The sequence below is a fragment of the Elephantulus edwardii genome, unplaced genomic scaffold (assembly GCF_000299155.1).
Source record: "Elephantulus edwardii isolate Elephantulus edwardi_28Jun2011 unplaced genomic scaffold, EleEdw1.0 scaffold00094, whole genome shotgun sequence".
In the NCBI taxonomy this organism is placed as follows: Eukaryota; Metazoa; Chordata; class Mammalia; order Macroscelidea; family Macroscelididae; genus Elephantulus; species Elephantulus edwardii.
The window spans coordinates 12,439,104-12,451,658 of record NW_006399844.1 but is presented as its reverse complement, the minus strand read 5'-3'; the positions used below and the strand labels follow the sequence as shown (position 1 = coordinate 12,451,658).

General features: G+C 38.8%; 1 protein-coding gene across 1 annotated transcript in view; it reads left to right on the top strand.

Moving 5' to 3' along the window:
• The first annotated feature begins 11,739 nt into the window (after positions 1-11,739).
• The window catches only part of METTL16 (methyltransferase like 16), an 85,661-nt gene continuing 84,845 nt past the window's right edge, over positions 11,740-12,555 (top strand). The window contains exon 1 of the mRNA XM_006891037.1: positions 11,740-11,867. Coding sequence (XP_006891099.1) covers positions 11,740-11,867 — 128 coding nt within the window. The remainder of the gene's footprint in view (positions 11,868-12,555) is intronic.

Genomic DNA, 12,555 nt, shown 5'->3' with positions numbered 1-12,555 from the left:
CTATAGAGATGGTGTCAGATTCTCCATTTTAAGCTTTCCTGTTGCTGTGGTGGTCATGGCAGCTCGGGACATCAAAGTGTGGTAAGATTGTGGGTCACTCAGTCTCTGAATATCACAAGCAGAATAATGGCCCTGAGCAAATATATACGTCGGAGTGATCTAGTGCTCCCTCCAGACTGACTTCTTTTTTTGCATTAATTTCAGATGATGGGTTTTCTTTCAAAGAATTACATCTTTTTATTGGTTTGGATACAATCATTGATATACATTATGTTTGGTGCATGCACATTGTGATTCATAAATTTTTTCACTCACATTGTATTGTTTTTGTGTACTGTCAAGTCGGAACTGAACCATAGCAGACTCTCTGGTGGGTTTCAGAGGCAGTAATCACTCCATGGTACACAACAACAACAGTTTCCATCTTAGAAATCGCCTTCATTGGGAAACTTATTGCATTGGGAAAGCCTGCAGTTAGGGACCTCTCCAAATTTTTGAGGAGTAGTGATGTCAGTTTGAGGACTAAGGTGCGTCTGTCTAATTCAGACCATGGTTTTTCCAATCACTTGCTATGCATCTGAGAGCTCGACAATGAATAAGGATGACAAGAATTGATGCCTTTGAGTTGTGGTGTTGGAGAAGAGCAGTGAACATCCCACCGACTATCAATGAACAAGTAAATATGTCTTGAAGAGGATGTAGCTGGAGTTCTCTTTGGAGGCAAGGATGATGATTTTTTTTGCCTCACATATTTGGGCATGTAGCTAGGAGGACATGATGCTGGGAAGGATGGTGGATAAGTGAAGGAGAGGAAGACCCTCTATTAGGTGGACTGACATGAAGACTGCCACAATGGACTCTAGTGTGTCAGGAAGTGTGAAGGTGGCACGGGATAGGACAGGGTTCAGATCCGCTGTTCATAGGGTTGCTATGAGTCATACTCAACTAGATAGCACCTAACAACAAAAACAACAATCTCTATCTTGGGAAATTTTCCATTATCAGTAAATATAGGCTACTTTTCCCCCCGACAGCTACACATTGTAGTTGTTGTTAGGCAATGTAGAGTTGCATTACAGATGCCTTATGAACGCATAAAAAAACTTGCCCTATGCTGTACCGTCTTCAAAATCTGCCAGGCTTAATTAATCATTATAGTTATTGCATTAATCCATCTCATTCAGCTTCTTTGTATTTTTCACTGACCTTCTACTTCCTAAATATGATGTCTTTTTTAAGGACCTCTTTGTAAGTACCTCTATAGAAAAAAAGAAAACATATAAAACCCTTGATCTATCATATTTTGGAGAAGTCCTTCCCAACAGTTATGTCCAATGCACTAAATGGAAGCATCTTAACTGATGCTATTATGAGTGTTGATTGTTGATCTAAGTAAAATTAAATCATTGACAACTTCAATTTTGTCACTATCTATGATGATGGTGCCTGTTGGTCCACTGGTGAAAATTTTTGTTTGGATACTGAGATGTAATATATATTGAAGGCTGTTGCCTGTGATCTTCTTCAGTAAATGCTTCAACCCAAAAGCTTTTAGAAAGCAAGGATGTGTCAGAAACAGAATGTACGTTGTTGATGAGTCTTCTTCCAATCTTGATGCCACATTCCTCTTCATACAGTCCAGTTTCTCAGATTATTTGCTCAGCACACAGATATAGTAAAAGGATTCTACCCTGACACACAACTTTCCTGATTTTTAACTATGCAATATCTCCTTAATTCTGTTCAAACAACTGCTTATTAGTTCATGTAGATTGTTAACGAGTACAATGAAATATTTTGAATTCCCATTTTTCTCAACGTTTTCCGTAGTGTATTAAGATCCACATAGTCCAGTGCTTTTGCATAGTCAATAAAATACAAGCAAACATCTTTCTGGTATTCTCTGCTTTCAACCAAGATCCTTCTGAAAATGGCATGATGATATTCTTGGTTCTATGGTCTGTTTTGAATTCAGTTTAAATTTCTGGAAGTTCCTTGTCGATGCACTGCTCTAGCAGGTTTTGAATAATCTTCAATAAGATTTCACTTGTGTGTGATATTAAAGATATTTTTAGTGTGGGCACAAATATGGATCTGTTCCAACGCAGTTGACAAGGTAGCTCTTTTCTAAAATTCTTGGCAATGACTAGTGAGCACATCCAGGGCTGCATTTATTTTCTCAAATACCTCAACTGATACTCTGTTAGTTCTTAGGGCCTTGTTTTTTTGCCAATGCTTTCAGTGTAGCTTTGACTCCTTCTTTCAGTACTACTGCTTCTTGGTCATATGCTACTTCTTAAAATGGTTTAATGTCAATAGTCTTAGAGAAAGTGAAACCAGGGTGCTCCTTAGTGGCTAGGATGGTGAGACTCCATCTCCTTAACTTTGAGCATATTGTTAGGGGAGCCAGTCCACGCAGAAAGACATCATGCTTGGAGAAGAGGACAGTCAGCGTAAGAAAGAAATACCATCAAAAAGATGGATTGACACAGTGACTATAACAATGGATTCAGTTATACCTGAGATAACGAGGATAGCACAGGATAGGGTAGGGGTCGCATCTGTTGTTTATAGGGTTGTGATGAGTCTCAGTAGACTTGATGGCACATAACAACAAATCTTTTTTGATACTATGACTCTGTGTATTCCTTTCAGCTTTTGATGCTTTCTGGGTCATTTGTTATATTGTTTGAGGAATTATTCAATAGAGTAACTAAAAAATTGCATCTTTCCTTTTTTTCAGTTTGAGAAATGCTGGACACATTCTTCCCTTTCTACTTTCTACTCCTTAACTTTGCACTTTTTTTTTAAACTTTTTCTTTTTTTTAAATTTTATTTTATTATTTTTGTGTGAGTGTACCGTCAAATCAGACCTGACTGGTACAGGAGGAGATAGTCCCTCCTTTCCCGGCAGAGCATCTGGTGGATTCAAACCGTGCACCTCTGGGATTATAGTTGAGGCTCCTTGCCACTAGGCAACCAGAGCTCCCCTAACTTTGCACTTTCTTTACATAATATTCTGCATTGGCTTCTCCAGTTGCCTTTAGAAATCTGCTCAGCTCTCTTATTTCATCATTTCTTCTTACTATTTTGTTTTACAACATACATGTTTCATTCTGACATCTTTTTTTCCTCTTTTCTTTCTAAAATGACCTTTTACTGTCTTTATGTATAATGTTCTTTATGCCATCCCACAACTCATTGGGGTTTTGATCAACTAGTGTTCAATATATCAAATCTACTCGTAATATGGTTTCCAAGTTCAGGTGTGATAATATAAAGGTTGTATTTTTGGCTATTATTAATTTATTTTCATTTTTTTTCCAGCTTCAGTTTAAACTTGCACATGAGCAGTTTGTGGGCTATTCCACAATCTGCATCTCCCCTTGCTCTGACTGCTGATACAGAGGTTTTCTGCTATTAACTTTGCTCAGATTTAGTCAGTTTGATACCTATGTATTCCATTATGTAAAATTCATATGTAGCTGCCATTGAAGTTTTTTTAAAAAGCATTTTCAATAAAAAATATTGTTTAAAATTCTATCACGAGATCTCCAGCCTCATTTGTTACTTACGTCCTAATTTCCAACTATTAATCCTTATACTTTCTAACTTTTTCATACTGTTGTTGTTGATCATTGAGTCAGAACCGAACCATAGCTGACCCGCCAGTGGGTTTTCAGAAGCAGTTAATCACCCAGGAGGAGATTGCCCATCTTTATTCCGTGTTTCTCATACTAGTCACCAATTATTACTAACACATTTTATTTGATCAATTTCAGACAGCATCATTTGGTAGAAATCCTCAATTTCTTTATCGTCGGCTTAAATGGCTGGTGAGTACATTTTAATAATAAACACACTAATAGATTTTCCTTGCTCAAGTATGGAAAGTATCCTATCACTGATAACATTGTACTTCAGGACAGATTTTAAGATCCTCTTTTTGGCGACAAATACAACATCATTCCTCTTCAATTTGTCGTATCATATTCCAGCATAGTAGATAAAAGAATTGTACAACTGATTAAAATTTGCCAATGCTAGTCCATTTCAGCTCCATAATGTCCAAGATGTTGATCTTTTTTTTTAAATTTTATTTTATTATTATTTTGTGTGTCTGTGTACCGTCAAATCGGATCTGACTGGTACAGGAGGAGATTGTCCCTCCTTTCCCGGCAGAGCATCTGGTGGATTCGAACCATGCACCTCTGGGATTGCAGTGCAGCTTCTTGCTACTAGGCCACCAGAGCTCCCCTTAAGATGTTGATCTTTATGCATTTATTTTTTACACCTTCCAATGTTCCTAGATCCGTACTTTACATATTCTGGGTTCCAAATTCCAATGGATGTTTGCAGATACTTTTCCTTATTTTGATACCTGTCACATCAGCAAAATTTTCATTTTCATTTGGTGAAACATTTAGCACCTCTTAGTCATTAAGATAGCCTAGTGGTAAAGTTGTGCTGATAACCCAAGACATGTGATTTGAATCCACCAGCTGCTCTGCAGGACAAAGATGGGAAATCTCCTCTCATGCAATTTGCAGCCTCTGAAAACCCATTAAAGAGTCAGTTATGAGGCATTTCGACTTGACAGCACATGACAACAGCAGCATTTTGTGTGCCTTCCAACCTGAAGGTATCATCTTCCAAAACATGTGAGATGTTTTGCCATTTTACTTTTAAGGAGCACTCGTGCTACACTTTTCTCAAGACATAGCTGGGTTTTTTGGCAGTTCATAGGATATCCAATACTCTACTTCAACACCATAACTCAAAGGCATCAATTCTTCTATCATCCTTATTTATTGTCCAGCTCTTCACATAGCAAGTGATTGAAAAGACCATGGCCTGAATCAGGCACACCTTAGTCTTCAAACTGATATCTCATTGCCCTTCAGTAATTTGGAGAAATTCCTGACAGCAGATTTGCCCAAAACCATGTATCTCCTAATCTCCTGACTACTAGTATCAAGGTGTTAACTATGGATTCAATGATGATAAAATCATTGACAATCTCAACCTTTTAAATATCATGATGTTGCTTATCAGTCAGGTGGTAAGGATTTTTGTCTTCTTGATGTTGAAATGTAATCTATATTGAAGGTTGTAACCTTTGATCCTCTGCAGTGTTTCAAGTCCTGTTAACATTCAAATGGCTGCTCCCACCAATAGAATATTGTAGAAATTATATTGTTACAGTTCTGTGCTTAAACCTTAACAAAACCTGCCAACTTCCACCTTCATCCTTTTGGGAGTCGTAACTACTCAAGTAAGAAGTCTGGCTATTTGGAAGAGGACCTGAGAAAAAGAAAGACCTAGCTGAATTCAGCTACCAATGACCCATTCGCTCAATGCAGCCACAGAAATAGCTACCAAGACCAGCAGAGCAATGGTTGGGCTAATCCCAGTTCAGATCACAGAACTATGAGCAAACAAAATGATTGCTTTATGCCCTACATTTTGGAGTGATGTGTAGATCATCTTCTTAGTTATCCTTGAGAGGTTACTGGTATTTCAGCTTGCATAAACGTGAAGATCTTAATCCTTACTCTCAGCTATCTCTCAACTTTATAGTAATAATAGTTTACCAGAATCTTTCCCTTTAAATATTTGGAGGCAAGATTTTTTAGTGGAAAAGCAGCAGGCGTGGACTCCAGAGGCTCAGTTTAAGGCCCTAATTTTGTTTATAATCATTTTTTTTTGTCCTATATATTTTGGTGGTAATTTTTCCTCTCAATTGTAAAATGAGCTTTAGCACACTCTATTTAGTGGAGGATAACAACGAGTATAACTGAGAAAAAGGAAACGTATTCACAGAGCTGCCAGCTCAAGACGGGTGATGAACTACAAAGATGGATTTGATGTCTTCAAACCATAAAATCTAATCAAGTGACTTAATAACTCTCTCTGTTTTCCTTTGTATACGAGACGACTGAGACAATACAAGAGGAAGATCTGCTGCTCTGGAAACCTTAACTGCCCGTTATCAAACCCAAAAACCTTTCTCCTTTATCCTCTGATCCTCCGCCCAATTTCCAGCAAGTGTTATTACGTCTGGAAAAGCCCCAAGTCAAACCCACTGCGCGCAAACCCATTTCGACTCAGGGCGACGGTTTTCGAGGCTGTGAAGAGAGGTACCACCTTTCGTTCCCCTTTAACTCTGGAAGATTTCAACTGCCAAAATTCCAGTTATCAGTTCAATACATAAGACAGCCAAAATATCTTCAGATTTTTTTTAATTGAAAAAAAGAAAATTCCTAGCAAATATACTGCACAGAGAGCTAGCTGTACAAGAACCCAAAACGACAACATACAAAGGTACAGATGGTACCACGCCCCCTCCTGTGGGTGGAAGGAGCAAGTTATTTATCGCGATAGTTCTTTTCCTCAGCCTAGAGTTGGCGCGAGAGTGGTTCGTCCAATCACGGGGCTAGATGACAGCACAAGATGGCGGCGCGCTGAGAGCGTAACATCTTCGTTTCTAGGAGCTTCGCGCCGCGGGTGGTTTCAGAGTATGGACTTGTAGAGGCCTAAGTTCGACAATTGGTTTGGCAGGAACTTTGGCCTCCGAGGTGAGTCACTTAATATCGTTTACGCTGGGTGGAGAGTTCACTATGGATTACCTGGGTTTCTTAATCTCCAATTCTGGGCCCTGTTAGGTGTGAACTGAAGAGTCTTAAGAAGGGAGACCATATGGAGGTTGTGCATGCGCTAGGACGTGGGTGAGTGGATGGGAGGAGCTGGCGAATAAAAGAGAATAGATTTGGAGTGGGACGAAGTAGCAAGACTGGGTAAGATGAAAGCGTGAAAGGAATGGAAGCAGTGGCAAGATTAGTGAAAATAGTTGGATTTATGAGGGAAGGCGAGGAAAGAAAAAGGAGATGAGTGGAGCGATCTGTGTGTGCAGGAGCATATTTTACAGAAATAAATGATGTGTTAAGAGGAATGGTAGTTGAAGCGGCTCAGAGGTCAGTAGGAACTGAAGAAACTAAAGCTTGGCTATGAGAAAAATGAGAGAGCCAGCAAGTTCCTTGTAGTTCTTGTGACATTCTGAACTCGTACCCCGGGAAGACAACTCTGCAGCCCAAGGACTGCATGTTATTGTGTGGAGTTGTCGGAACCGACTTATAACTGAACCTCCAGCGGAGTTTCATAGGCTGTAAATTGTGCGGGAAGAGATTGCCCATACCTCTCCTGCGAAGCAGCTGGTGAATTCGAACCGCATGCAGATGGAAGCGTGACACTTTACCTACCGGGCCGGGCCACCCGAGCTCTGTTGCATCTCTTAGAGACTCAGAATGGGTCCCAACCTACTCATAATGGAAGTGCTGTTTTTCGGTGGCCCCCACAGTGGAAAGTTTCATGATGCTTTCTATCTACTATATTGAGTGCCTACTTTGCTTGACCTTGTTATAGGCTCTGACGTACAAGCAGTAAATAAGCAAAAACAATTTTCCTTTTCTCCATGAAGCTTATTTGCATAATATAAGAAAAAAGAAAACATACAGACTGTCAGAAAGATAAGTGCTCTGTAGGAGACTGAATGAAATCAGAAAGGGAGACAAGGATGTATGAGAGTTACTTTAGAAAGAACTCAGTGAGAAGGTTTCATTTGCCTAAAGACTTGAAGTAGGCAGGGAGACTGTTGTTTCTTGGGGAATGGCACCTATACGGAGATACCAGTAGGTGCAAAAGGCCTGAGGCCCGACTTGATAGAGAAACAACAAAGATGTCAGTGTGGCTTGAGCAGCAGAGAAAAGTAAGTATGTGTGAGAGAGAGGGAGGGGTGGTCATGACAGTACTGTTAACAGATAGGAAGAAAGGAGCAGTATGTAGTGAAGAACCCATTATCTGCATGAAGAGCTTGTTTAGCAAAGAAATTGTTATTAGGTGCCATTGGAACCTCTGGTGATTGTGCTCCTAATCCAAAGGCAGCACCTCTGTGGCAGTTCAGATCCACCAGCATCTCTGAAGGAGAACCACTCCTGTCCAATTTATAGCCTTCTGAAAGTTAGGGAGTTCAGGAAGCCTAGTGTAAAAGGAGTGGCACTGCCAACTCAAAAGTAAGTGCTTCAAATCCACCAGCTGCTTCACAGGAGAAAGGTGGCCATCTGATTTACAGCCTCTGAAAACTTGCTAGAGGGTCTGCTGCACTGAGTCATTTACGACTCAATGGCTATGAGTTGGTTTTGGTTATTTTTGAAGACCCACTGAAGGGTCTGCTGAAAGATGACAGTAAGAGCTAGTTGAGGTGCTTTAAATTTGTTCCATAGTGAACTTACATACAGTAGAACAAAACGCCATTTGAACTTTAGTCCATAGATGCAGCCACTCTATCAGAACCTCTCATTGAAGACTTTCATTTTTTTGTTGACCCTCTAACAGGTCTGATGTCCTTCTCCAAGAACTGGTCACCTGCATAACATTTCTAAATTATACAAGTTGCCATCTTTGCTTCTAAAGCACATTCTTGAGAATGCTAAAGAAATTAAGTGAACTGAAATTACTTTATCTGCAATTTAATTTATTTCACATAAAAGATTAAGATTGCTATTAATGCAACAATGAATGAATGGAATCCCAAAATCTCTGTAGATGTTCATTGAAATGAAAAATAAACAACCTAAATTAAAAAAAAAAAGATTGCTATTAATGTAAGAATGATAATAGTGATATAGTTTAGAATGGTGTGAGTTAGGAAGGGTCAAGAAAATTGAGAGAGACAGAATATCTAGGACATAGCACTGTGTTTAGGATGGGGGAAGGATGCTAAAAATTTCTGTCTTGTGCACTAGAAAGATAGTGTTGCCATTTAGTAACGTTGGGATTATTAGGAGATGACAAAGACGGAGTGGTAATAATTAGTTTTGGATATGCTGTACTAAATTACTTTAGATTTGGACAAGTCTGCTCTTTCTTTAAAAAAATTTTTTATTTTATTTATTTTTTTTTTAAATTATTTTGTGTGCGTGTACCGTCAAATCAGATCTGACTGGTACAGGAGGATATTGCGCCTCCTTCTCCGGCAGAGCATCTGGTGGATTCGAACCGTGTTCCTCTGGGATTGCAGTGCAGCTTCTTGCCACTAGGCCACCAGAGCTCCCCTTATTTTTTAATTATTTTTTGTGTGTGAACCATCAGATCGGATCTGATTAGCACAGGAGGAGATTGTTCCTCCTTCTCCAGCAGAGCATCTGGTGGATTCAAACCACACTCCTCTGGGATTGTAGTGCAACTCCTTGTCCCTAGGCCACCAGAGCTCCCTGACATGTCTGTTCTTAAGCCATTTAAGTGTAGACTTTTTGTAGACACTTGGGTATATGATCTGTATCTCAGAGGAAAGATCTAGGAGTAAATACAGATGTTTTTTCTTTTGAAATTGTTGTATTTGAATGTAGAAAACTGTCAAAAACTCTCTGAAATTGAGTGCTGACAACTTGGCTACTGTGTAAGATTATGTTTTTAACAAAGGCTGCAAAAGAAAAGGTCTTTTTGGTATGAGAGCTTCTAATGGAAATTGAAGATTGAAGAAGGTATGAAATACTGAGGGAATTCTGATAGACAAGTGGTAAGGAGTTGCAGTGCCAACCAGAAACAGTCAATTTGAGTCCAGCAGCTTCTCCGATGGAGAAAAATGGACAGTCTCCTCCAGTACAATTTACAGCCTTGGAAAACTCACTGGAAGGTCAACTATGAGTCATTTTCAACTTGACAACACATAACATTGTGACATACTGAGAGTATTTATTAGAAAGAAGGGGTGGGTGCTTTATCTTTGATCTGAAGAGTAAAGGGGAATTGCCACCTCTTCACTAGTAGGAACAGTCTTTCAGTCTTACTGCTGGATCTGTTAAATTTAATGGTGAGACTAGCCAATCCCTATTAGGCTAACCAACACAACCTATTCACTAGTTCCCACCTATCCACATGGCAGAGTAAATGGATAGGAAAGCCATCTTAACGACTAGAGTAGACGTTGTTAGGTGCCATCAAGTAGAATACAACTCATAGCAACTCTTATGTACAGTGGATCTGAACCATCTCCTATCTTATGCCATCTTCACACTTCCTGACATACTAGGGCCCATTGTGGCAGTCACCATGTCAATCCTTGTGGTCAAGGGTCTTCATCTCCTTCACTTACCCTCCACCCTTCCAAACATAATGTCTCTCTCCAGGGAATAGCTCCTCCTAGAAGCATGCCTGTAGTATGTGAGTGAAGCTTCATAATCCTTTCCTCCAAAGAATAGTCTGGCTTCCCCCTCCAAGGCATATTTATTTGGATTTTTTTGGCAGTCCATGGGATGTGGATATTCAGTGCTCTTCTCCCTTACCACAACTCAAAGGAATCAAGTCGTTTTCTATCATCCCTATTCATTGTCCAGCTCTCATATGCATAGCAAGTGATCAGAAAGACCATGGCCTGAATCAGACAGACCTTAGTCCTCAAACTGACATCATTACTCCTCGGTAATTTTGGAGAGATCCCTAACTGCAGTCTTTCCCAGTGCAGTATGTCTCTTGATTTCCTGACTGCTGGTATCAAGGGTATTAATTGTGGATCCATGTAGAATGGAGTAGAAACAGGAGATAGAGGAGAACCAAGTAAGGCTATTTTAGCCATCTAGGTATCTTATGCCATGTTGTTATTATGTGCCATGGTGTTGCCTGCAACTCATAGCAACCCCATGTACAATATAGCTTTGAACCCTGCCCTATTCTGAGCCAGTTTCACTGTCTCAGAAACACTTAGCCCCATTACCCCAGGCACTGAGTTGCTCTATCTCATCCAAGGTCGACTTTTCTTGCTCAGTCCCTCCACCCTTCAAGCATAATGTCCCTTTCCAAGGACTGGTCCCTCCTAGCAACATACCTAAAGTGAGTGAGAAGAGACTCTACCTGTCCTGACTTATGGTGACCCTATAGGACTGAGCAGAACTGCCTCAGGGTTTCCAAGGTTGTAAATGTTTATGAAGCTGACTTCCATATCTTTCTCTTTCAGAGCTGCTAGTGAGTTCAGACCATTGACCTTTTAATTGGCAGTTGAGCACTTTAACCAACATACTACCAGGACTTCTCAAATTTGTACTAGGATGACATTGATAGAGATGATAAAAAATAATACATTTCAAAGGTATTTCACCAGTAAAATCCACAGAATTGGTGATTTCTTGGATATGAGAGGGAGAGAGAACTATCAGGTTTCTGATTTATATAATAAAAATAAACAGGCGGAAAGAAAAAAGTTGAAATCTGCCAAAAATCTAAAAACCTACCAAAGATACACACTAAAATATTTTAGAGATAGCCTTATTTAAGAACTAGTAGTATGTTTTTCATCCAACTTTCCCTTTTTTTACTGTTTGTTAAAATTTTTCTCCTTTGAAATTTGGAAGAAATGAAAATTGTTGTCATTTGATTTTACCTACCTAGGAATGACAAGACTAAAATTTATAAAATAAGGTGAACTAAAGGGGGGGATTATTTTCCCCCAAAAAACTAATATTCTTGACTGTAAACGTATTGCACAAAGTTACTTTGATATTCTTAATGAGTATTTTTCTACTTCCCTTTTTAAAAGAAGAAACAGTATAATGATCCATTATATGTTGTGTACATTTTAAAATACAATTTCTATTTTCTTACTTGATTGATAAAAAACTATTGACATCTAAAACTTTCCCCCATTAATATTAAACTAAATATGTTGATTTTCTTTCTTTTTTATTAAGGATGGCTCTGAGTAAATCAATGCATGCAAGAAATAGATATAAGGACAAACCTCCTGACTTTGCATATCTGGCATCCAAATATCCAGATTTTAAGCAGCATGTTCAGATAAACCTGAGTGGAAGAGTGAGGTAGGTTACAGATGAAGAATTTCTATTACTGTATCATTCTAGTATAATCTGAATACTGGACTGATAGAACAGAATGCTAATCCTAGATATGTCTGTAAATAGCTTGTCTGGCCTTGGACAAATACTTTATCCTCTCTGGGTCTCAACTTTTTTTTTGCCTTTTTTTATTATTGTTCGGTCTCAACTTTTTAATCTATAAAATTATATAATTGGACTAAATGTTTTTAAATTTCTTTCTGGCTTTTAAAAAAAACCCCACCTCATGATAAGCCAAATTGTTGCTTACCTGCCAGAGAGCCTATAGAAACTGCCTAGAGATTAAACTTGTTCTCTGTGCTCTAAAGATTGGTGATAGGTGAGTCTGACGTCATTATTTTAATAAATGTGTTCTGATGTGAGGTAGGGAAGTGATTGCAAGGATATCAAAACTGATTTCACATAAAATATTACATTATAGGGTATGGTTTATATCCTTTATTCATAGGGTCACTATGAGTTGGAATCTAAAAGATACCACTAAAATAAATTTTGAAAATTTACTTCAGAACATGACCGAAATGGTGAAAATTACTAAAGTGTGTTAAACTCATGAAACATCACTATCTCTCTGTATTTCTAAATTGTGGAGGAGATTACAGAGAATATGAGAAATTCCAAATTTACCTATGGAGAAATGTCATTTTTAAGT